The sequence below is a fragment of the Peromyscus californicus genome, unplaced genomic scaffold (assembly GCF_007827085.1).
Source record: "Peromyscus californicus insignis strain IS unplaced genomic scaffold, ASM782708v3 Scaffold_3__1_contigs__length_106647218, whole genome shotgun sequence".
NCBI lineage: Eukaryota > Metazoa > Chordata > Mammalia > Rodentia > Cricetidae > Peromyscus > Peromyscus californicus.
The window spans coordinates 71,996,896-72,022,966 of record NW_026294551.1 but is presented as its reverse complement, the minus strand read 5'-3'; the positions used below and the strand labels follow the sequence as shown (position 1 = coordinate 72,022,966).

The window sequence follows — 26,071 nt, the reverse complement described above, 5'->3', positions numbered from 1 at the left end:
AGGTCCCTGGAAGTTTGAGGGTTCACGGGAGGCAGGTGGTTACCAAACTCTTCATGATAGAGAGGACCTGAGAGAGAGAAGAAATGGAGAGAGTTCGTTAGCATGGCACCCTCACTCTTCGAGAATCTTGCTAAGCCATAGTTGGTCTGTCCTGAGTATCTTGGTCCACCCAGAACATGTCCAATTTCCACTCCCTGGGGTGACAGAGGAAGGTAGACAAACAGAGAGGACAGGTGTTTGTGTTCACCATGTGCAATACTGGCCCCTGGGAATGGGGGTTCTGTGCTCATTAAGGGCAGCCCAGCCTGTGCTGCCCTCTAGTGGAATTGGCGGAGGAATGCAGAAGAGACTAACAGGGGGAGTGGCCCAGGATGTTGTACAGGTCTTCTGAGAAAGGCGAAAACAAGGGTGTGGTGTCTCCTCTCCCATTGCACAGTCTCCTGTGCAGATTCTGCAGGGTCAGCAGCAGGTCCACACAGCTTTCCCAGCTCTTCTTCAGGCCCCGATGCCCATTGAGTCGCTGGTAAAGAGCCCAGCTCTTCTGGTAGATCTTGCTGCCTGGGTGCCCAATGATCCCTTCAACTACTTTCCACTCCTGCAGGAAGAGCCTGATTTCAGAGTCAGGCCATGGGTGTCTGCAGGAAGGGCCTGCAAGGGAAGGAGGGATATGATGAGTGCCATTGATGCCATGCAAGGCAATCTCAACTCCTCTAGGGACCCTTCCTGCACACTGAGAGAAGCCAAGTGTGGCCTCATTCACTTCTCAAGAGATCAGGAGCCCTTGCTTCCAAGCCCAGGCTTATCACCTGCCCTGCTCTTCACATCAAGGAGTACACTTGCTTGCAAGTGTAGCTGCCTTCAGTTGTTATCGGGGACTATGGGGGTCCAGCCCCTCGATAGTCCCCTCCCAGGGTCCGGGAAGAATCTACAACCAGCTGATAATTAATCTTTGATGAGGAGAAATGAATCTATGTACACGAAACTCCTTAGTCCATATACTTTATTATTCTGTGTCAGTTACAAGCTTATATTCTGCTCTCATTTAGGTCTTTCCTTGCCTGATTTCTCTCTACACTTGTCCGAGGTCCCCTCTGGGTTCTATCTTAATTCCTTCATCTTGTTCTGCCCCTTCTAGGTTCTCATCCATCTTGTTCCTTCCCATATCATCTTCTCTCCCATCGCTTTCTCTCTCCTCATCTCGTTCTTCCTCATCTTGTTGTTCCCCATCTGGCTCTTCCTCATCCTCCATCTCATTCCTCTAGTGCTCTCTTCTAGCCTTCAATCTAGTTCTTCCCCATCTCAGTTTGTTCCTCTCAAGTTCTTACCCGTCTAGTTCTTCCACTCTCTTTTCTCTTCTCCGACTCTCCGTGCCCTGGAAGTCCTGGTATATAAAGCCAGGCTTCCAGGGTCAAACGGAGGGGTGATAAGAATCACATAGGGAGGCAATAACCATTAATTATCATTTGCAACCCCAAAGGGAAGTGACCAATGGGGAAATGAATTAACTAAAGGCTAAATTCGGGTAATATCTAAGAAGAGGGCTCTTTTGTGCTCAACTATAGTCTTAAACGTGATTGGTAGAAAATGTTAAGAATCTATAAGTTGCTAGGTCAATGGGAGAAAGTAAAACTGTCTTCTTTTTTCCTGTGGCTCCTATCTGTCCAAGCTATCTGCCGTTTTTCTGCAGGGTGGGGGAAAGTGTGCTCAGTCGCTAGGCAACCTGTGTACAGCTGGATGCCTCTGGTGATAGTTAAAGGGAGATCTGGAACTGGAGGTAAGGTTTGGGAAAGGAGGAAGTAACGCTTAATTGGCACATCCACCAGGCCTTCTCAAACAGGTAGCCTGGATGGTTAAGTCTGTTCTTAGAGAATACAGAGGTATCTCTGATAAAGTACTCTGCTCCATCTGGGGATGGACCTGGCCGGATGCTGCTAATGATGATAATTACAGGGAGGCTTGAACTGGGGTTCTGGCTGAGCATAGCTGTCAGTGCAGGAGGTTATCTAAATATTCCTAGAAGTGGTTAGGTAAGGAGTTAGCAGTCTATAAAGTTAGTAAGGCTGTAAGAAAGAGGGGTCCGAGCTGAATTGTGTAAAGCTATTACTTAACGTCCACCTGACCTAGGTGGTGTCTCCTTGTGGAATTTACCAGGAGACTTGCATGTGGACTGTTATTACTGCTAGTCCTTGAATGTGGCCAAGGGAGATATCTGATTCCAGAGAAAGCCTTTCCCGAGGCTGTTCTCCAAATACCTGGAATGTGTATGTCCAGAGAGTGATCAGTCCACACTGTTAGCCCTTCTTAGGGAAAAGTCAATTGGGGAAAACTATGAAGGCACACATGATTTTCATAACAGAATACAGCTGATATATAACAAGCCAAGTAACACCAAAAACTCCTTGGGATTTGGTTTCCTCTGGAGGAATTCCCTGATTCCTCCAGGTAGTGACTTTGCCATAACCAGCTGAGTTCTTATGATAAATTCCTGCGGCCTGCAGCAAGTTGTAGAAAATGCATTGCAGAACAGAAAGGACTCTCAGGGGACAAGTGCTGCCTGGGGACATTGTCCCTCCATAGACTCAACCCACCTCCCTCCCAGAGAGACTCTCACGGAACCCTGAGACTTTGGGTCTCTTGCAAGAATGGCAGGAAGCTGGGACCACTGAGGACAAGAATATCTTTGACACAGCTGTCCACACCTGAGGTCCTGACTGAACTCCCTTGTCCCGGAAGAAAGAATAACTATGGTGGAAGATTTTGGTCTTAACTTGGGGTTGCCTCTGAATACCTGAGGGACTTTGTCCTCCCTGCTTCTGATGCCGTCTCATACAGGAATGTTTGGTGTTCCTCAAACTTTCTACATGCTCTGCTTCTCTCTGTTCAGAAGTGAATAAGAAAAATGTTAACTGTTTTCAGGCATCAAGAATCTCTGCCTCCTGGCGGGAAGTGGATTCAGGATCCAGCCTCTTGCAGCTGGAGCAAACAATGGACCCTTCCTTCCACATCTCCAGATGCTGTTTCCTTGTCACCTAAGGAGAAACCTTGGCAGTGAAGAGTAACCAGGCAAAGCCTCCATTGAATATAGTAGCAGCCCACTGCTGAAGGGAACATTCAAAGACAGAAGCAGCTCTCCTTTGAGAGGACCTCGTCCACTCTGTTCAGCTCACTCTATTTCCCAAACTCCTTTCTGTTATCCAAGGGTTAGATAACCCCTATCAGAATCTCCTCATGAGTCCCAGCTCTGTTTCCAGCACATTAAGGTCTCAGAAGAACTCTGTGATCAAGTAACTCTTGTTCTAGTATCACACAACAAGGGTGCTTGGCACGGGGCTACTATCCCAGCCCTTCCATGAGAGGTGAAGGCCAGTTTAGAAGTTCAGGGTCATCTTGGCTATAGAGTGTCCTGTGGACTACCCTTAAACCACTCAGATGCTGCCTTAACAAGGTAAAACCTACAGAGACCCCAAGGACAGGGAGGGTGCTGACCTCTGTACCTCTGCCAATTGGGGGCATGGGTTCAGGTTCAAGGTAAGTTCACCATGTATTGCCAAGTTTCCTTGGCTGTACAATGGACACAGTGCCAATACTTTCCAGGAGACTTGCTGTGATGACCCAGTGAGTTCATATGCACATGGGAAGGAGACACATGCCAGAGACACCCTTTTGGAGCTATAAAATTTCTGAGAGAAATTGAAAGACAAATACACAAGCCATCCCCCAGAGAACACCAGAGCGGATCCCCTCATCCCCCAGATCACCCACCTGCATTGTGTCTTCAGCATTCTGTTGTGCTGCATAGAGTCTTGGACACTCTGCATCCTGGTGGGTGCTACAGTCTAGATTGTGGAGGTAGAGCTGTGTGCACTTCTCTTGTCTTCTGGGGTCTGAGAACCAGGTGGAGATCTGGGCCTTTATAAATCTCTTGGATGAGATTGAATCAGACACACTCTATGTGGGTGTGGTATGTAGGCTGGATCAGCAGAGCTTAAGGAGGAGCCTTTCATCCCCTCTCAGGAGGCTGAGGCAGGAGGATGTCCCAGATTCCTGGAACTCTTCTGCTACTTAGAAAGACCCAGGCTTAAGAGAAAATATCCAAGAGAGAACGTCCACTATTCAAATTTCATTTTTGAACCAGGGTCTCTTTCCATGGTCGTGGCCAATCTGGAACTCACTATTCAGAAGCAACTGTCCAGGCACTGACTCCCCTTCCAGAGTGCTTGAATTAATGGTGTTGGCCACTGTGGCTGTTTGATTTGATAATTGAACTCATTTGCTAAATATCCTCAATTCATCTAGTATTTGATTGAAAACCTGAGAGATACAGAATGTTTTCAGTCCATGATTTTGTAAGTTAGAGGCACCTATTAGATTGTAGTGGGACCCTGCAACTTCTTCACCATGGGCAGAAAGAGCAAAAGGAAGCAGTGGGGGACATAGGGTATCAGGACAGTAGAGCTGTGGAAACGTTTGGACTGGTTGAACAGGGGGACCTCCTATGATGGAGGAGTCACTCTGGGTCCTCAACTCTGAGCCTGGTAGTAGAACCCACTGTCCTTTATTCCATGTCAGTACCTTTAATAGCCCAAAGGTCTGTGTCCTGAACCCTTCCCTGCTCTTCCCAAGCTCTCAGTTGCTTCTAGGTGGTGTGATGGGAGGTTTTGCTACTGTGTTCACTTGAATGTAAAGCAAACTGAGGGAGAATATGGGTAATTGACCCACGTCAGTAATTTTCAAGAGTTGTGGGAAAAACCCTCATTCTGCTTTTTGTTGGGTTTTCTTGGCTTGAGACATATTTTTAGAGACAGGAACTCATGTACCTCAAGCTATTCCACAATCCACTGCCTATGCAAACATGGCCATCCACTTCTACCCCTCCCTTGATCTGCGTTTCTGGATTACTGCCAGAGTCACACACATATCATGTGACACAGTGGAGGGAAAATCATTGGCTTACAAGGGTGCTACAAGGGTGTGATGTGTTCAAGGGAAAGGTACACCTGTTTCCTTTTTTCTTCCTTCGAAGCCCATCCTCTCACTTGATCATGATACGCAACTGTCTGCCTCTGTTTCCTACTCCGTCCCAGCAAGTCCTACTGTTGATGTTTCTGACTCATGCTCCTGAGTCCTGAGGGTCCATTTGATTCTCAAGGCCCAGCTATTTACTCATCTGTTTTTTATCTTTTCCCTCCTTTAAAATACCCTCTTTCACCATGGGAACAGAGCTCACTGAATCAACTAAACAAGGCCTATATGGGCTCAGAGAGACAAAGTGGCAACAGGGATCCCACAGTGTCTGCACCAGGTCCTCTGTACTTACGTTGTGGCTGGTAGCTTGGTTTTTTTGTGGGACTCCCAATGGTGAGAGCAGGTGTGTCTTTGACTCAGTTCCCTGCTCTTGGGACTCTCTTCCTTCTGTTGGGTTTCCTCGTCCAGCTTCAATGTGATGACTTTAGCCTTGTCTTACTGGTTTTCTATTTTTTTGTTTGTTTATTTTTATTTTTCTGTCGTGATTCATTGTTGTTGTCACGACGTATTGTATGGGAGAAGAATCTATTTTCAATTAAAAAAAATACGCTGTCTTACTTTGTACAGTCCTTCTCCCTCTTTCTTTGATGACCAGGCTTTGATGGCCATGGCATGTGCTCACCTACCACCCCCATCCCAATAAGTCTATAGATTCAATTATTTTTAATTGGTATTGTAATTAGATTAGTGTAGGTACATAGTGACTAGTAATGTGTGATAGACTTTATGAGATTAACAAACATTTAGCTGCTAGTTTAATTCCCAGAGTCTCCTCTGTGGGACACCTGAGTGATTAAAGACCTCCATTTAATTCGTAGGTTTCCATTCTGATGGGAGGGATGGATAATCTAAGAATCCATTACTGAGTCTGCGAGGAATTCTTCCTTCTCTATAAACTTTTGGGCATGACCTAATGAAAGTTTTGGTAAATGGTTTGTCTCCTGCAGCTTCCAGAGCCAATATCCTGAGGACTTCGGAAGGCTGACCAAGTCCCTCTGGCAGGTGTTTCCAAAAGGTACATGCATCTGTGACCTGACCCTGGCTCTGAGACCCATTCAGTGATGGGTCCGACCTAATGGCTCACACCAGTAATCCCAGCAATTAGGGAGCTGCAACAGGAGGATTTCTGTGAGTTCCAGGCAGGCTTGAGCTAGATAAGTTCCAGGTCAGCCCTGGCTATACAGAGACTATAAAAAAATGAAACAGGGGGTAGAAGAAAAAGGAGGAGGAGGAAGAGGAGGAGGAGGAGGAGGAGGAGGGAGGGAGGAGGTGGGAGGAGGTGGGAGGAGGCCGAGATACAGATATAAGTAATTAAAGGAGTGGTCCAGGGCTCTTCCGGTATTCCCTGTGAACCGGCTGAATTCATTATTCCTGCGCACTCCACGCCCACCGCCAAGCGCACTGGGAGTCACACTGCTTCCCATGCTGATATGTTTGAATCTCGGGTACCAGTGTGCTGTTTAGCTTTCTCCTCGGGAAGTATGAGGAATTCTGGGGAAAAGCAGGGCACTGTCCATCTTGGGCAGTGTCAGATGCCTGGGAGATCTACTGTGACTCATGGTGTGGTCTTTAATCATCTTCGCTGGATGTGAAAGGATTCATTGTTTCATCATGTGAGCTTTGGTGACATGTCACCTTGAAAAGCTGTTTTGTAAGACAGACGCTTTTGATCTTGCCAAAAGATGGACTCAGGACATTTTCCTCTACATGACTAAGAAAAGTAAGTTGGTTTTTGTTTTGTTTTGTTTTGTTTCCTTTGTTGCACTAATTGAATTAGTCAGTATGACAACGTAAACACAAGCTCGCTGGAGCTAGCAAGGCCGAGGGCTGAATAACATTTCCAGAAGTTAAATCTGTAACTAGAGCACGGAACTATTAATCACCTCTTGGGGTCGTCCAGATTACTGGAAAAGACTAACTATAAAGTGATTGGCAGAGAGGATTTAATTAATCTGGGTATGGTAGCTCATATGTATGATTCCGGCTCTTCGGGGAAGAAGAGGAGGACCAGAAGTTTAACCCTACAGGGTTAGGCAGTATCTATGGTGTTGGTGGATTCTCAGACAGCTTTGCTGTTTCAGTTTTGATTTCTTGTAGCCCAGACCGGCCTTGAACTTGCTATGTAGCCCAGGCTGGCCTAGAACTCCTGATCCTCCTGCCCATAACTTCCAAATTCTGGGATTACAGGCCTGTGCCACAAAAGTCCAGTTCTCAGAAATTAAAATTATACATATACACACATATATCAAAAATGTATTATGTCTTCTGACCACAAATGTCCATTTTTCCAGTGACTGAAATAGAAAGGAATGAGACTGCCATGGTCTGGACAGGAAGAATGCCTGCAGGAGTCTTAGGAGAAACTGCCCCATTCCTTTTGTTTTGCAGGCTGAGGGGCGAATGCCTGGAAAGGGTAAACACCTCCTAAGCTGGTTTTCAGAGATATATTCAGAGTAAACTTCTCCAAATCCAGTTCAGACAGGCGGAGTCCTACGGGTGTCCCACTCTGGGATGAAGGGGAAGGGTCAGAGGTTGGCCCTGCCCAGGGCGGCCACTCCCAGAAAAACTCTTTTTTAAGAGGCTGACACGCGCCATAGACTCAGGGCGGTCCGCCAGGTTCACCTAGGAACAGAAAGGACCTCCACTTGACAGCCTGACAGCGCCTCGTTCCGCAGGTGCGGTCCGCGCCGCGCAGCCGCGGTGTGGATGAGCGAGCCCCCGTCCCTGACGTCACAGACCCCGCCCCCTTGCGGGATCTGTGGGCGGGCACGAGGCCCCGCGACGCATGCGCGCTGGCTGGGCGTAGGTGGCGCTAGATCCACCTGAGGAGGTTGTGGGGTGACGGCGCGGACGCCATTTTGTCGGTGTTTGTCGCAGCGGCTGGAGAGAGAGAGGTGACGGCGGTTTGGCGACATTTCTCGGCCACAAGGCCTTTTGCTTTTGCGGAGGTGAGGCGGGCAGGGCCTCGCTGAGCCAGGTGTCTGAGGAAAGAACGGGCTTTGGGCCTCGGCGCCCGGGGATGTCTTGGCAGGGCGCCGCTCAGCCGGCGGCGACAACACCCGAGCTGCTGCGGTCTCGCCGCTCAAGTCGCCGCGGCCCCCGCGGGTCCCGGGTTCGCCCGACGGTGCTGGCCGGCAGCTCGGGGCTCGCTCACCCGAGGTCAGGTCAGGCAGGGCCTCGGCCGGCCCTTGTGGGAGCCGGTGGGGAGACCTTAGCGGGGCCCAGCCCTGGCTCCGGTGTCGTCGGGAGTCGAGTCACCCGAACCTCTCCTCGCTCCTCCCGGCGGCCTCGGGAGTCTGCGGAGCTGGAGGGTGTTCCAGAGTGCCGCGGCCGCCCTGTTGGTCTGCGCCAGAGGGCCTGGCCCGCTGCCCGGGGGAGGTGGGGCAGCCACTGCGGCGATCCAGGTGGCCGGGGCTCACCTCCAGCTTGGGGGAACACGCTTGGGAAAGAAGGCTCGTCCTTGGTGGCAGGCGGGGCTTTGTCCCCCTCCCCAAAGACCTGGGTCTCCCTGACAGCCCTGGAACTCACGGGGATCCTCCTGCCTCTGCCTCCCGAAGGACGGGATTAAAGGCGGCCGCCGCCACGCCCAGCCTGTTTGGTTAGTTGGTTGTTTTTGTTTTGTTTTTTTTTAACCCACCCCTCCCCTATACCAACGTTGCAGAGAACGAACATTGCTTTTACGTTGTGACAGCCCTGTTGCTGAAGTAGGTCTGTCAGCCCTCCAAACCCCGTGGACCGGTAGTCACCTCGTTTTCTGTTACAGCTGCGGTGTTTGACCCAACTTTGAACAAGCACCCAAGGGCCTCCTGTTCCCCACTTAAAAAATGCAGCCCTTCGAGAGACTGGAAACTTATGTCTTAATGTTTTTAGTCCATGTGTTCAGTGTGGAGTTGACAGATAACATATGGTTTTTAAAAGGATGGTGGCGAATCATATTTCTAATATGTATACATATTGGTTCCATTGCATTATTTTATTGAAAGATACCAAGAATTCTAGCATGTAGGTAGGGTTTTGGTTTTTTTTAAAGTATTAGAGATAGTGTAATAGTTTGAGGTAGCTTTCCTTCCTGTGTATAAGAAGGAACTTCAATCATATATGAGCCTAAAAAGCTTGTACTTTGCCTTATAAGTAAATATTAGTTTGTTGGTTTGTTTGAGACAAGGGCTTACTCTGCAAACCAGGCTGACGTCGAACCCACTATCTAGAGCTCTGCCTGCCTCTGCCTCTCAGAGTGGTTGGGACTGGGACCAACTGCTGGATTTTAAGTAGTGAATCTAACTAGAGGAATACAGCTCTTGGTCTCTCCTGAGGAATTCCTTTTAATTTTAATGTTTGCATATTAGTATAATTTGAGAATTACACTTGATAATTTGATAATTCTGTCTTGTAAGAGGTAAACTGGTTGTGGCAGTGTGAAATAGAAGCGGGGTTGGGGGGGATGACACTGAAGCAAGCAGTAAGTCTTGTGAAACCCTGCATAAGGGACGGTCATAATGATGAGTCATCAGAAGCTGTGAATTTGCCTGCTGTTATTTAAGAGCCTGTAGCCTAGTGGTAGTGCTTAGTTTAACTTGAGATTCAGGATTCAGTTCCCAAAGAAATGGAGAAAAAAGGCTTAATCAGACCAAAACCTAAATGTAGTTAAAATAACAATTTTGATATAGAAGGAGTGGGTCAGCAGAATGCCAGTAGAAATAGAAAGATGAGTACTTCTCTGAAGGAAGTTTGAGTTTTGGCTTTTGTCTCAAGTAAATTATTATTTTTTTTTTTTTACTTTGCCATGTTGAAATAACTATATCAAAGGGAATGCTTGGCTTTCTTTTACTGAGACACCTAGCAACAATCTAGGGATGTGTGTGGCTTAATCCGTCCTTTCTCTTTTAACTGAGCTAAAAGAGAAGCCACATTATCAGGAAGATGCCTGATAGACACAGAACTAGAAGGAAGAGAATAGAATTTACTGAATATTTAGGCAGGGGATACAGGTCAGTGGTAGAGTCCTTGCCTAGCAATTAGGAACTCCCTCATCCCCCATTACATCCTCAGTAGTCAGGACAAAAAAAAAAAAGAATATTGCTATCACACCCTATGGTGTGATGCACACCCTTTCTTAGGAGCACTTTGGAGGAGAGAACTGAAACTGCCTTCTTTCCAAGCCTGGGGTTTAATAGATTTGTTGGCAAATTTTTCAGACATCTAGGCAAGCTGAAGGTGGTTAACCAAATTTGTGCCTTATTCAGCTCCTTTGGTAAGTTATGGTGTTCTTTCTCACACACACACACACACACACACACACACACACACACCATTTAAACTCTGCTTAGCAGAGTTCAGAATTAAAGATTTAACTGGAACTGCAGAGACTGGCTCAGAGGTTAAGAGTGTGTATACTGCACCTGTAAAAGACCTTAGTTTGACTATAGGTTTAGAGAATCCTATGCCCTCTTGTGGCTTCCATGGACAAGTACACTACTCATATGCAGCTCTCCCCTCCCCATTAAAAATAAAATTAATCTTTTAAAAAACGGCTCTGGAGAGCAGGATAGTTAAGTGAATAAAGGTGCATGCCTTTGATCTCTGAGACCCACATGATGAACAGAGAAAACTAACTCTGGCAAGTTGTCCATTGACCTCGTTAACGCTGGTATACAACATTCACACACATGTAAAAAGGATAAATGTTAGCTAGTGAGTCAGGCTGTACATAGGAAATTGTAGATGAAGTCTGGGCATTGTTACCATTATTATCTGATGTCACTGGTCAAGCTTTAGTTTGAGGATTGGTCTAATTCTGGCAGTTAGAGAAAGGAACTCTACAGAGTTTGAGGAAAAAGACACCTCATTAATGAAAGGCTCTTTACCTTTTAACCAATCACTTCCTTGCTTCTCTTCTAATTATTTGTATTATACTTTGCCAGGCTGAAGGACATTTGTGATACTCTTACATTTGTGATACTCTTGGGGTGAACTAGCCCTAACTATAGCATGGGTGCTGGTTTTTTTTTTTTTTTTTTAAAGATTTATTTATAATGTGTACAGTATTCTGCCTGCATGTGTCCCTGCAGGCCAGAAGAGGGCACCAGATCTCTTTACATATGGTTGTGACCCACCATGTGGTTGCTGGGAATTGAACTAGGGACCTCTGGAAGAGCAGTCAGTGCTCTTAACTGCTGAGCCATCTCTCCAGCCCATAGGTGCTGTTCTTATATTCAGATCTGTGTATTCATTTCAGTCTTGATTTTTAAAATCCAAATTCAGAGGCTGGGATTGTAGCTCAGTTGGTAAGAGTGACCTAATTAAAACATCAGCATAAATAAAAGGTAACAAGAAATAATCAGTTTCTGCCTAAATGCTTTGTCTAAGTGTGAACTATTTTCTGTGTCAGGGGTGCATATGTACATTCTGGTTCATGTGTGGGCCAGAGGTCAACATGGGTATGTTTGTTCATGGCTTTCGAAATATTTTTGAGGCAGGGTATCTCATTGAACCTGGAGCTTGCCAATTAAGCTAAACTGGCTAGCCAGCGAGTTTCAGAGATCTGTGTGCCCCACCAACCCCCGCCAGGTCTGGAATTACAGTTCTGAGCTATGGTGTCTGGCTTTTAATATGGATGTGAGTGATATGAACTCAGGTCCTCATACTTGCACAGCATGCACATTACTGATTGAGTAATCTCCAGCCCTTGAGCAATTTTAATTTTAACTGACCCTTTTAAAAAAAATTTAAAGGATAGCCAGGTGCATTGATGCATGCCTTTGATAACAGCACTTGGGTGTCAGGGGCAGGCAGATCTCTTTAAGTTTGGGGACAGCCTGTTCTACAGAGTGAGTTCCAGGACAGCCAGGGCTACAGGGAGAAACCCTATCTCCCCCCCCAAAAAAAAAAAACAAGCAAAAAAAAATTAATGAGTATTTCTGAAAGCAAACTAACTTGTGGATTTGTCCTTTTACTAAGTAGTGAAAGAAATGTATTAAAGGCTCAGCGTTGTCCATCATTTAGTATTAGATCAGTTCCATTCATCAGTCATTTCACATAGCAGTGGTATTGTGTTCTAAGCTCTGGGAAATGTAACTAAAAAAATTTTTAAGAGCCTGAGTGGCCCTATGTATAATTATACAATCATCATTAGCTTTCCAGCTCATTCTTTACCCCTCCTCCTGGTTAACAGATGCGGCATTCCAAACGAACTCACTGCCCTGATTGGGATAACAGAGAAAGCTGGGGCCATGAGAGCTACAGTGGAAGTCACAAACGGAAGAGGAGATCTCACAGTAGTACACAAGAAAACAGGCATTGTAAACCACATCATCAGTTTAAAGACTCTGATTGGTAAATGACTTGTATTTTAAGTTCTAGCAGTTTTAACAATTTATCATTTGCTTATATAGCTTTTATCAAATTTAGAATTCAGGCAACGTTTATTTCAAAAAAAACAGTTACAAAGTACAATAATTGGCTAGCTTCTATAGTGCTTAGACTATAGCTGTGAATAAAATAGTTTCTCATATGTCTGACTGGGAATGGTGGGGGACAGTTGCTCAGCAAGTGAATGAAATAAGGCCTCTGGGGATGTAGTTCATTGCTAGAATACTTGGTGCCTACTATGCGTGATATTTAAAATCCTTAGAAACTCCTCCATCAGAAAAGGGGAGGGGAGGCAAAAGAATATATTCAGTAACATACAAAGTTGAATAATAATGATACCCAGTAGTGGTTTTAAGTTGTATAGGAAGGTGGTATGTATATTTGGGTGTGCAAAAAGTGTTTCACAATTGAGATGTCATAGAGGGTGGTTAATCCAGGTGAGAAAGGCAGCATATGCTATTTGAGAACATTAAAGTGCTTTGGGGATTTTAGTCACTCTTGTTCTATGGGTTATAGTTATAGAAGAAAACTAATGGGTATGTCTGTTGGAGATTTTTAGAAACTTGCTGTATTTTGAGAACTATTTCTTTCCACGGGCGTTCTCTGCTCATTTAGGATAGAGCCTCAGTAAAAAAAAAAAAAAAAATTGGGGAAATCTTGTTTATTATAATTATGATATAAAATTTGGAAGCAATATGTTTATATAGAATTAAAAGAATCTTAGTTCTAAATAGTAAAGAAAGGCTAGGTGAGTATTTTCTTTCACTCTGCCTTCCATTAATTTCCCTTTCTCACTTGTTTTGTTGGTTCTATGTTTTCTCCTTGTTTGTACAGATGTTCGATGGGGGCTGGTTACCAGATTGCTTTCTAAATTAGCCAGCTGGGGTTACTTTAAAAAACAGTATGTAATTTTTTTTTCCTTCTCCGTGCTAAACAGAGTTGTTCTGACAAAGAGCTTGTTTGTAGTTCTTGTGCAATAGTCACGCTTTATCAAACAGTTACGTAAGGGGTAAGGTTTATGGCAAGATTCAATGGCCAGATCTTATTAATGAACAGTACACAATACAAATTGTCTGTACCCCATTATTACAGTATGCAAAAGTACAAAATAATCTTTAAGGCTTACCCTCTTACAACTAATTAGTCATAGTGCTAGTATATATTATCTATGTGTAAAGATTGATTTGAGTGATTTGTGTTCATAATTAACTATAAAAACCAGGTCAGTCCAGTTAGCCAGTAAGCCAGCACTGCCATCTTTGACATTGACACCAGACAAATTTGGTGGTAGTTATTCATCCTAATCCAGAATATTCATTAATTGTAAAAAAAAAAAAAAAAAAAAAAAAAACAACTTTTTGAAAGCTAAATATTGTAATAAAATTACTGGGAAATTGAAGCATCTGCAAAGCATAAGAAAGGAGCAGGATGGAAACCATTGCCCATTACTTGACTGAATTACTTCTTACTGTCTGTTCCTAAAGGATCTTTGTGTGCAAATCTTTGCCTGTGAAAGTAGATTCTAAGAAGAGGCATTTTCAAGTTAAAGGGTATGAAGTCTCACAAGGTTCTTGTTGCATATTCTCATTTCTTTTTCTAGAAAGCTTGTAACATACTCCTTCATGCTGTCTCTAGTTTTGTCTGTTTTAAATTGTTTTCTTAACCTGAATTTCTAAATTTCTAGTGAATTTGTTCAGTTTTATGAAGAATTTTTACATCAATTGTTTTATGTTAAAGTATGTTTCTTGCTGATTTACAAGACTTTTACTATGTATTAATTATTTTAGCCCTTTGTTACATGAATTATAAAGCCTTTTCCCCCTGATATATCTTTTGGCAGTAGCTTGTGAGTTGATCTCTTTTTTCAGGAGGCTTAATTAATCTATTCTGCCTCAAATACCTGGAAGACTAACATAGCTGTAAATAATCTTTATATATTAAATCCAAAATCCTTCAGTGTCGCCCCATAACACAGAATACCGAGTTTTATACCTTTGATAAACTAGAAATCACCTAGGAGGTAAGACTAAGATTCAGACTCAGTGTGATCTGGGTCCTGATTTATAAACTATATTCAGTATTAGTGCTAGTACACTGTCCTTTCATAAACACCTTTAGTTTGGGGGCGGGGAGCTTCTAGTGACATATTCTCCTGGGTGAAAATTGGCTCTTGATGCAGTCATCTACTTGCTGTCTGCAGAATAAAGTGTAGATGCACACATTCTAAGCCTCTGGCTGGTGGTGCTCTCTATATAAGTATAAGATGGCCCTATGCTGTTCTCCTGGAATTTCTTCTACTGTCTACTTTGTCCAAATCCTGGCCTTCCTTTAAGATGCCTATCTGCTTCCATCTTTGTCATGAATTCTTCCCTAATCATTTTAATCAAATTGAATTCCTTGCTTCCCTGAGTCTAAGCGATCATTTTCACCTTTTCAACATTTTTTTGCATTTGTCTATTTTGTTTTCCTTTTCTTTTTCTTTTTTTTTTTTTGTGAGTAATCTTAAATTGTTCATTTGTTGGCAGAGACTTTGCCTTATATGATTTTATTTTATCTCCCACAGGACCTGTGTGGAAATAAAAGCAAATGTCAGTGCACTCAACAGTTTGGGCTGTTTTGAAAAGCTACAATGAAATATTTACTAGGCAATCAGTGGATATTTTTTAAAAATCAAATCTGTTCTTCTGTCTACCCTGTCCACAACTTGTATAATTCTGTAGACTTTAATCTTAACCTTTGGTCTTTGGTTGTCATAAACTGGAAAGGTCCTTCTCATGCTAGTTCTACTTAACGATAGCACATCACCACCCCATTTTTTATCATTGGTAGATTGTTTTGGAGTGTCAGCAGGGCCGGTTTCACATAGTATCCCAGTTAAAGATTATCAGTCTAGTTTTTTAAGGTAGACTTTTGGATGTGGTAGAGGTGGGTGTAATACCTTATAAAATTAAATAGGATGCCCTTAGAAGTATGACATCTAGTTTGTTGTGATTCATCTAGGTCTCTGTTTAGACCAACTGACTGAGGCCCAGAGTTTTATCCTAATAGCCTGAGTTGTTTCTCCAGAGGTCAGGAAGAACTTGAGAATGATGCTAGGCAATAAGAAGGGCCAGCCTGAATTAGTGCCAGTCCTGTTGAGTAGTTGTCCTAGGGATGTTTCTCTCTAGTTCTGCTTAAACCAGCACTTGGGAAGAAAATGACACCATACTCTGGGGAGTGTAAAGGGGTTGGTGGGGTCAGCCTCAGCAACATCTGTCACTCCATTGCTTGTCAGGATTATTTAGCTGATTTGTCTGACTGGGCAGGTGTCCCCTCTCTCCCTCAGTGCTCCATGTGCATCCCTCTTGAAGCTTCGCACTCTGTTGAAGAGGACACTCATCCCAGGTAGAGGGGGGATGGGAAAATGGGCCAATTGAATCTGTCCTTTTCTTTCCATCAGATCAGGACACTTAACTGGGATCCATTGACTTCCTGAGGTCCATGACCTCCATGAAGTTCTTGCCAAGTTTTGTTTATGCATTTGTACATTTCTTGGGGAAAAGGGTCTACAACTTATCCCATCAGGTTCTCAAAGGGATCTGGAGAAGCACTGTGGCACTAGAAAATGCTGTTTTCTTTTCTATGTCTTGGGTACTTTGCAAGCGTCACAGGAAATTAGAAATGCAAAGTCGAGCTGGAGAGATGGCTCAGCCATTAAAAGGCTAGGCTCACAACAAAAAATATAAGAGATGCAAAGGCAAGTAGAATGGATGTCCACAGTCCTGGACCCTTTCTTGTTAGGAGGGTCAATTTTAGATGTGTTTGGCACACTAGGCAGGCCTCAGAAGTTCTGGTGTCTGATTCTCAAACGGGTAACAGAAAACTTAGAGATAGAAAAGAGAGGAGATAGAATAGGTGACGTGTAAGGTGGTAGTGACAGCTTGAAAATCTTAGTTTTTGCCACTAGTGTGCTCTGCAACAATGGCATATCCTTTAGGGATCTTAATTGAATCAGTAAATGAAAGGGCTGAAAGACATTTAAGGCTCCTCGCATCTGTGATACATATTACGGAAGAAGTCTTTTGGGGATATCCAAAATGCACTTACATTAAAGGGGAAAGGAAACCTTTTGCCTTTCTCTAAATGTGTGGCTGTGAGGAAGAGGGAAAGGAAGCTAGTTTCAGGTTCCTATGTTGTAAGATCAGTGCATTTCAGAACAGGTTTGTGGGCTTGGTCTTGACTTTTCAGAAGGTAAAGGAACATTTAATTATAAGTATATTGTAATTGAAGCTTTGTTCCTTGGTATGAATTGTTGACAGTAATTTTCTAATGTATGGGATTTTTTTTGTTTGTGTGGGGTGGTTTTGGTTTTTTGTTTTGTTTTGTTTTGTTTTTTTGGAGATGGTTTCATGTGGCCCAGACTGGCTTCAAACTTGCAGTGTACCTCAGGATGACCTTGAATTCTTGATCCTCCTGCCCTCACCTTCCAAGTGCTGGGATTACAGGCATGCACTAACATGCCTGGCTGTAGAAATTATATATGAAAAATATGGACCTATTTGGTTAAAGTTATTAAGCTAAGTATAAATTTCATCTTATCAATTTGAATTTTTCCTTTTATTGAGTTAGCCATTTAAGCCAAGAATTCTTGAGAATTTTGTTTGAACCACATTATTCCAGAATGAAGAGAATAATTTGAAATCCTTTAATGTGTTTGCAGTCACTATTTAGAAGCAAGGTGCTTGAATCAAAGAGATTATCGGGACCGGAGATACATTGATGAGTACAGAAATGAGTACTGCGAAGGATATGTTCCAAGACATTACCATAGAGACATTGAAAGCACTTACCGAATCCACTGCAGTAAATCCTCAATCCGAAGCAGGAGAAGCAGCCCTAAAAGGAAGCATAATAGACACTGTGCAAGTCATCAGTCACATTCGGTATGAGTGATTTGTTTTTATTTGAATGGATTCTTGTAAGGCTCTAAAAAAACAGTGATTAAGTTTCTAAAAGTTTCTTTAATGCTATTTGGATATGCTGTAATTTATATTCCTATTACTTGAACCCTTAAAGGAAGTGAACACATTCTCATAACTGACACCTGGGTATTAGCTAGTCTTCACTTGCCCACACTTACTCATTCTGCAAACCAGATTATGAGTTTGTTGGTTTTAATAGTAAAAACATCATATTTTGTGTCGTGCAGTATATTTAAAAAATGAGGCACCCATATTTTTCTTTGAATGTAAACATTTTTTTATTTTGAAAGAATCTGCTTTACTGATAATTGGAAACAACTCAGGCAGGTCACACTGTTGGGTGCTTATCCATTGCTGACTAGTGTGTAGTCTAGTGCCTAGTTTTCCTAGTACAGCATTGTCTGCAGTTCATTTTGCTGAAGTTGTGAACCTGGGTGCTGAGTGGGAAATAAATTGAGAAAGCTAGACATCTTTATTCGTAAATTTTGAGATGCCATTTCCCTCCCCAAGTTTTTTTCTATAGAACTAGCATTTACTAGATTGCAGATTGAAATTAGCCTTTACTTCCCCCTCTTATTATGATGTCCATTTTTAAATGTTGCTAAAAGAGAAAAATTTCAACTAATCTTGACATTTTTCTGACTGACTAGACAACTCAACTCACAGCATATGGTTATAGCAGAAAATAGTAAATCTTGACATTGCATTCTTTAAACTTCAGACTTCAATTAAATCAGTATTTTAAAGAGACAATTGTGTTGTTTTTTTCTATTGCCACTTTAAGTATCTTATCTGAAAATCTGTTCCTTGCCATGTTTTTCTTCTGTAACATAAACTGTGCCCTGTGAATTTCTGGGGACTGAATTTGAAATTGCTCCTGCCAACTGTTCGTGGCCTGGTGCTTATCTGAATGCCTGAATATCTCCCCGCTGAATGAATTGCGTATTCTGCCCTGAATTCACTCTGATATATTGATTGGCTGGACGATCTTGGTGCTGCCCACTTGCCGTTCCAGAAGAGCCACCGAAGGAAAAGATCCAGGAGTATAGAGGATGATGAGGAGGGTCACCTGATCTGTCAAAGTGGAGACGTTCTAAGAGCAAGATGTATAGAATATTTTTCAACACTTTTTAAACTTTGCAGACAGAATAATCTTTTAAAGAATAGTTTGTCAGCGGGGGGCTAAAGACTCTTCATTGCTTTTTTGTTTTGTTTTTTGTGGGTTTGTTTGTTCTTTTGTATTTCTTCTTTTCTGTAGAATTTAAATATTTCTATTCTTAAAATTCCAAAATAATCAGTGGAGTTTGAGATTAGAACAAGACAGATAGCTCTATCTAATTGCTTTGTAGCAGCTGAAAATACAATAACTTGAGCGATGAAACCTTAGTTATACTTTGCTAGAGATCATTTGGAAATATGCCACACTTAAAGCATTCATTGTTTAACAACTGGATAATTGTACTCGGACACTTAGACCTCTCCTTCTCTCCTCACTTTAGATGAAATCGTGGACACTTTAGGTGAAGGGGCCTTTGGCAAAGTTGTAGAGTGCATTGACCATGGCATGTAAGTTTGCTTTTTCTTTTTTGAATGTTCTGATGAAATGTATTTTAAAGTAGTTGCTACAAGCTTTCCTGAGAGGTATTCAACCTAATTTCTGGAACTCAATATCATTTATATGCCATAAGTATTAATTTTGTTGTGTGCGATGGCAATTTCTCTCAGATGGAGGTTACTCTGTAATTAAAGGAGTGCTCAAGTTCTGTAGGGTTCAGTGGCTTTTAGATTGCAGAGTCAAAGTACACCCAAATTTGCATATTAAAATGCACTTCCTAAACTACAGAGAAATTCTGTTAGAACCCATGAAGTCTGCATTCTTTGGTGGGATATACTGACCTTCCTCATTGCACCATGTCCCTTCAGAACCTCTGTTCTGTCATTTCACCACTGTTTTTGTAAATGTCTTAAAATAATTTAGTGAAGCTACACCTTTCTGAAATAATATCTGAATTTTTTTCATCAGAAATAGTTGGAAAGAGTATAACTTTCCAGCTTACTGTATATATCAGTAGTTGGGGGGTTTTGTGGTTTTGTTTGTTTGTTTGCTTGCTTGCTTGGTTTGGTTTTTTTGTTTTGGTTTGGTTTTTGATTTTTCAAGACAGGGTTTCTCTGTGTAGTATTGGCTATCCTGGAACTCACTTTGTAGACCCAGCTGACTTCGAACTCATAGAGATCTGCCTGCCTCTGCCTCCCGAGTGCTGGGATTAAAAGCATACACCGCCACTGCCTAGCTAGTAGTTTTGAAAGTAAAGTTTATCTGTCTTTAAACATATTTGGTGACTCTTAGTATCATAGCCACTTGATCTATGATCAAACAAACTGCTTGAGTTCATACTTGGAAATGTTTTATTGTTGGTTTGGTGTGTGGCTTAGTGGTAATGCACTTGGCTAACATGGGCAAGGTCCTACTAGCCAAAAAAACTTTTAGCCCTAAATTTCCTTTCATTCCATTGTCCATGATTTTCTTTAAATACTGTTTATACTCTTTAAGAATTAATCCTGGAAATATCCCAACCCAAAGCCCAAAGCTACTCTTGCTGTAGCTATTTGTCCGTAATTGCATGAATGAGTCTGCTTGGGGGGTGGGGTTCAATAACTTGTAGATTGTGTCTTTACTCAGCTGTTTGATTTCTCTCCCAGTTTGACAGGCTCACAGCAATATTTCAGGACTCGGTTCTGTATCATTGTATAAATTGCTATTATATTGTTTGAGTAGTTGGGGCTTCATCTTTTGTGAGGATGTCTTAATACTCATCTGCTTTTGTCATTAGAGTGAGGCATGTAGGAGTGAGTCCAATTGTTTAGTACTAGCACCTGTGCCTTGTCTCTAGCACAAAGTAGATCCAGCCTAGCAAATGGACAAGTGCTTTGAATAGCAACATACTCTGATTCTTTGTGTGTGTGTGTGTGTGTGTTTTACTTTTAAATTGTTGTATAAAATATAAATGTAAATTTTTAAAAGCAAATGTTAAAACTCCTAAGTATTATGTGAATGATTGCTTTGTTTTGAAAAGATGTTCTGGAACCTAGTATTAATGTGCTCTGAAAGATTTAGAACAATAATATGGGAAACTTGTAATTACAATTGTATTTTAGGAGGCTGAGGTAGGAGTATCACAAGTTCAGTGTCAGTCTGGGCTACATAATGAGTTTAAGCCCAGCCTAAGCTACATATAGTAAAATCCGGTCTCAAAAACAAAACAACAAAAGAATGTGCATTTCACAGAGTTTGTAGTTTTATCCCACCACTTGTATATTTAGCATCATCATCTTTTGTTTTTAAGGGATGGCTTACATGTAGCAGTGAAAATTGTAAAAAATGTAGGCCGTTACCGGGAGGCAGCTCGCTCTGAAATCCAAGTGTTGGAGCACTTGAACAGCACTGACCCCAACAGTGTCTTGTAAGTGTACATTGAACCATAAGCTGTCATACTGTGTGAGCTGTGCACTTCTGTGCACTCAATTATTATTTTGATCTCTTTTAGCCGATGTGTCCAGATGCTAGAATGGTTTGATCATCATGGTCATGTTTGTATTGTGTTTGAGCTGCTGGGACTTAGTACCTATGATTTTATTAAAGAAAATAGCTTTCTGCCATTTCAAATTGATCACATCAGGCAAATGGCTTATCAGATCTGCCAATCTATAAATTGTAAGTATTCGTGAATACACGGTATATTTTATTGTCTTTATTATCTAATTAGCATATGAACACTTGCAGGTTGCAGGTAAAGCTGAAATCGCTTTTGACCCCATATCCTAGCATTGGTTAAAAAATCTCTGAGACTAATGATGGTTTTCTGTTTTCTTTGTAGTTTTACATCATAATAAATTGACTCATACAGATCTAAAACCTGAAAATATTTTATTTGTGAAGTCTGACTATGTAGTCAAATACAATTCTAAAATGGTAAGTTAAAGACTTGTTTTAATTTTGGGTGTTGTCTTTAAAATTAATTTAGCTTGGTGATCCTTAAATGAGGAATTTTACTTCTGAGCCTATTTATATCTGATGTTCACCCACAAATGGAGTAGAAATAGGATGTTTGTATCCCAGCTGGGGATCGAGAGGAGGGAGGATTCATTTGCAAGCTTTATGAGTAGTGCTGTAGAATGTTTTATGTCTTTATTGAAATTCATCTTTACTCAACTATGTCTCTAGAAACGAGATGAGCGCACATTGAAAAACACAGATATCAAAGTTGTTGACTTTGGAAGTGCAACATATGATGACGAGCACCATAGTACTTTGGTGTCCACACGGCATTACAGAGCTCCAGAGGTCATTTTGGGTTAGTAGATACCAGACTTCCTTACACTCTTAATTGTTGAAGGTCATGGTTAACTAAAATGATGCTAGCAGGATATAGAAATGAGTTTTGTATGTTTCTCCTGTGTGACAGTGTTTGTGAAAGGTATTCTAAGTGCTAATGATTTGTGAACCTCAAGTGATCATAACAGTGGGTATGTTCAGTAAGGGCATCATAGTCTTGTGATTGTGAGGTTATGTAGTCACCTATTTCCACTCTTACCACCAAAGTAAGGCTCTGGTACAGATGCCCCAAGTCTGACTTAGACATGATAGATAAGGAGCGGAGGAAAGAGACTTAGGCAAGAGTTTCTGTGTTAGCCATTATGGGAGAAAGCTGGAAGTGAAAGGGTAGAATTTGAAACTCAGGGTATATATTACACCTCAAAACTTAGAAGTCACTGGTAGGATTGGGGGCTTGGAAACAGGACAGATGAGGTATTATTGTTGCTACAGATGTGAAGTTGGAGTCACTAGAAAAGGAATCTGGAGTCTGGTGATTAGAATACTAAGTGTGGGTGGGTGTGATGTTCCCCAGGGTGAAGGCAGATTAGAGAGGAAGATGCAGTTGGATGTTACAGTTGAGGGTTGAGGGAAGGCAATTGCCTTAGATGTTAGTAGTCCGGTAACATTGGGGAAAGGGTGAGAAAAACAAGATGAAGTTCCATAGTATCAGTAGTGATTCATTGAGTAATGGGGTGAAGGGCTACAGTTAGTCACCTGAGGAAAAATATATTGAGATGTAGTGATTGAAAACTTTTATCAGAACTCAAATTCTAGTGTCTACAAATGTTACTGTATTGCTATTTAAGTTTTCCAGTGGTGAGCATTGTGGAATGTGTAAAAGTGACTAAATCGGGGCCAGGTGTGGCAGTGCCCACCTGTAATTTGACCACTTGGTAAGACTGAGGAAAATACCAAGTTCCAGACCAGCCTGAGCTATGTGCACTAAAATTGTAAATCCTGAGGTTGCTGTTGTGGTCTCCCAGATAGACTGTAAAGAGCCTCCAAATGTGGGAAAGGGTCAGCAGTTTAAAGTTGTTCCATAGTAACATGCCTGTGTTTGTTTTGGATAGCTTTAGGTTGGTCTCAGCCGTGTGATGTTTGGAGCATAGGCTGCATTCTTATTGAGTATTACCTTGGGTTCACAGTCTTTCAGGTATGTATCTAATACGTTTTATTTGATGCTCTTTAATGAATTTTATGTTAAACATGCTTTATATTTAACTTCCATACTGGAGATTTACCATAGATCATTATTGAAAGTAAAACATAAATATCATCCTTCTGAAACCACAGTTGATTGAATTCCTACTACTAGTGAGGTTGTAACTTGTTTTGAATATGTGTGGCATCTTCAATGTGTAATTCATGCAGAGTTCATGTTACGTGTTCTGGTTTTTCTTTTTGTTTTATTGAACTTCTTCAAATTTATATTGGTGTTAATGTGGCTAATTGTGATTCTGCTCTATCTATGCTAACCATGTTTCTAAATACATAAAATAAAAATAATAAAAACATAAAAATGTGGAACTGACTAGGCATGGTGACACCAGCTGATAGTTCTATCACTCAGGAGGCTGAAACAGGAGGATCAAGTTGTGAGGCCTCACCTTCCCAGTGAAATTAAGGCCCGTCTTGGCTGCAGAAGGAATCTGTCTCACAAAACAAAAACAAATGTGGGAGTAAGAATATTTATTCCTGTCAGTAACAATGTTTTAAAGGCAATATGCTTGGGCTCTGTAGTTGATAACTGTAAAAACATTAAACACAACACACAGTCTCTGCTCTCTAGAACAAAGATTGGCAAACTGGGCTATTGTAAAAGCCTCTGCTCTAGACTAGACACCATTTCACCTGTGTGGATAGCTCTGCTTCTCTGATGTAGCAACTCTGTGCCATGTTAATTTTGAGTAAGATCCTTGACTTGGGTTTGTTGTCACCTTTGCTTATTTATGAGCTATGTGCCTTTGTCTTAATCTCTTTGAATTTTAAACAAAGCTCAGAATTGTAAAAATTGTTGGAATGGCTATATTACCTGGGATAAGTGTCAATAAATGGTCTAGTTAAGTAATTCATGAAATGGAAATTGTTGCATTATTTTGTTAGACACTTTTCATGTTGATTACCATGTAGATCTTACCAGTCTATCTTGGATTGTATTATGTTTGCACTAGGCAACCTAGCTCTTTCAGTATTGTTCATCTTTGAAGAATTTATAATGTTAATTGTGTAACTGGCTAATCTAGTCTTTTTGTTATTAATTATATTTATTTATTTGAAGGAGTGCACACGTGTGGAAGATAACTTGTGGGGTTGGTTCTTTTACCATCGAATCCAGGGATGATCTTGGCAGCAAGGGCTTTTTACCCATTAAGCTATCTCTCTGGCCTTAGTTTACTTCTTTTTATTTTATTTATTTTTTTTTTCAAGACAGGGTTTCTCTGTGTAGTCCTACCTGTCCTAGAACTCACTCTATAGACCAAGCTGGCCTTGAACTCACAGAAATCCGCCTGCCTCTGCCTGAGTACTGAGTACTGGGATTAAAGGTGTGCACCACCACCGCCTGGCTTAGACTATACTTTTATATCAGCACATATTTTACTTTTCTCTTTTATGTGTATCTAAGGAAGTGGAGAGCTAAATTCCCTTTTCCTGATTTATTTTTTTTTTTTTTTTAGACTCATGATAGTAAGGAGCACCTGGCAATGATGGAGCGGATATTAGGACCCATCCCAGTGCACATGATTCAAAAGACAAGGTTTGTCTAGGATGCATGCAGTGGCCTTTGCTTAGACTATAGAAAGCGTAATGCCTGTTTTAAGGACTACAGGTTTGGAAGGAAAAAGAAATTTTGTACAGTTGATAACTTTAGAGCTATAATCTTAGCATTTAAAAGTCATTTCCAAAAATAATTCAGTATTTTAACTTGTGCTTTTGTGGAGAAGGGGGCTTTATTTTAGTGCTCAAGTTACTTTTATGTAGATGGTTTTCTAAGTTGATGAAGGGAACAGTACATATGAGAGCCTATTCTTACTGGAGTCTGTCAGTCTTGTTTGAATTTCCTGTTGTTGCTAGCCAGCTCTGCACCCTTGAACAGGATAGTGTAGTGGTTTCTAGCTCACCAGGAAAGTCGTTAAAAGATTTCCATCTCCATCCATATCTGGTGATTCACAGCCAGGAGTCTTCCTGTGTAAGTGAGCATTTTCTCATTTGTGAACAGCTTAGTTGAGATAACTAAAATTCCCCAGGGTAGATGAAAAAGAAAGATCCCACATAAGGTGTCATGTATAATTGTTGCCAATATTTTAAAAGCTTATACACAGGTAAAAATTATATGTCTGTACGTTTAGTGAGAGATCTATTCTGTCTTATCCCCACTAGGGGACAGATGTGGAATTTTGCTTATTTTATTAATTTCAACTTCTTTTCTCTTACAGGAAACGCAAGTATTTTCACCATAACCAACTAGATTGGGATGAGCATAGTTCAGCTGGGAGATATGTTAGGAGACGCTGCAAGCCATTAAAGGTAACAGGAAAAAAAGATTATGACTAAGTAACATTTCCACTCATGTCTTCATTTAACAAGACCATTTTCTCCAGGAATTTATGCTGTGTCACGATGAAGAGCATGAAAAGCTGTTTGACCTGGTTCGAAGAATGTTGGAGTATGACCCAGCGAAAAGGATTACCTTGGATGAAGCATTGCAGCACCCTTTCTTTGATTTATTAAAAAGGAAATGAATGGGAATCAGTGGTCTTCCTATATACTTCTCTAGAAGCAATTACTTAAGACTGTGTCAGTCAACTAAACATTCTAATATTTTTGTAAACATTAAATTATTTTGTACAGTTAAGTGTAAATATTGTATGTTTTGTATCAATAGTATAACTACCTTGTTAAGTATGGTGTTGATAATGAATGCAATATGAGTTAAAATGAATTTTCCCTTTTGATGTTAATTGCCATTTTTAAAGGCCTTTGGAATACCCTTTGTGTCCAGTAATTAATGTGATTGGTCTTGTCTTTTGTACATGAAGGTTGACTCTGCAGTGATTCTTTTTTTCTTGAGTAAAGGGAAATCTTGACCACTTTGTGTGATTGAGTATTCTTTATATACCTCTAATGTAGAACTTTTCATGACAAAGGTGTTTTTTGTAATTGATTATTGAACGGGCATCGTTCTAGGTGGGCAGATTTTAAAAACCGAAACTCAGAAAAATTAGCATGCTAAAGTTTCATTAAATTTTGTTTTCTGTTCTTTGGGTGATGTCCACAGGCCCTCATGGAAAGACACCCAGTTAGTCCATGACAGAGTTTAATCAGGTCATACATAGATCATTTA

At 41.4% G+C, this 26,071-nt stretch overlaps 1 protein-coding gene across 7 annotated transcripts; it reads left to right on the top strand.

Annotated features, from left to right (window-relative positions):
- The first annotated feature begins 7,828 nt into the window (after positions 1-7,828).
- Positions 7,829-25,817, top strand: Clk4 (CDC like kinase 4). 7 transcript variants are annotated; one of them, XM_052757967.1, is made up of 15 exons: positions 12,339-12,357; positions 13,228-13,294; positions 13,878-13,943; positions 15,719-15,777; positions 17,093-17,315; positions 18,370-18,460; positions 18,854-18,920; positions 20,699-20,815; positions 20,900-21,066; positions 21,230-21,324; positions 21,577-21,706; positions 22,800-22,882; positions 24,405-24,484; positions 25,164-25,254; positions 25,329-25,817. In XM_052757967.1, the coding sequence occupies exons 4-15, from the start codon at positions 15,725-15,727 to the stop codon at positions 25,467-25,469; spliced, it is 1,338 nt and encodes a 445-aa protein (XP_052613927.1). In that variant the 5' UTR covers positions 12,339-12,357; positions 13,228-13,294; positions 13,878-13,943; positions 15,719-15,724; the 3' UTR covers positions 25,470-25,817. The 7 variants fall into 7 exon arrangements, with proteins under 7 accessions (XP_052613924.1, XP_052613925.1, XP_052613926.1 ...); XM_052757964.1 differs by lacking the exons at positions 13,878-13,943; positions 15,719-15,777 and adding an exon at positions 7,829-7,973 and having other exon boundaries at positions 12,197-12,357; XM_052757963.1 differs by having other exon boundaries at positions 13,878-15,777.
- The last annotated feature ends 254 nt before the right edge of the window (positions 25,818-26,071 follow it).

Excerpts from the sequence above, each read along its gene's own strand:
- Clk4 (XM_052757963.1), top strand. The coding sequence starts at position 15,590 with ATGACACCATACTCTGGGGAGTGTAAAGGGGTTGGTGGGGTCAGCCTC. Across the intron at positions 21,067-21,229 it reads GATCTGCCAATCTATAAATT|TTTTACATCATAATAAATTG; the intron begins GTAAGTATTCGT and ends TTTTCTTTGTAG. Across the intron at positions 21,707-22,799 it reads AGCTCCAGAGGTCATTTTGG|CTTTAGGTTGGTCTCAGCCG; the intron begins GTTAGTAGATAC and ends TGTTTTGGATAG.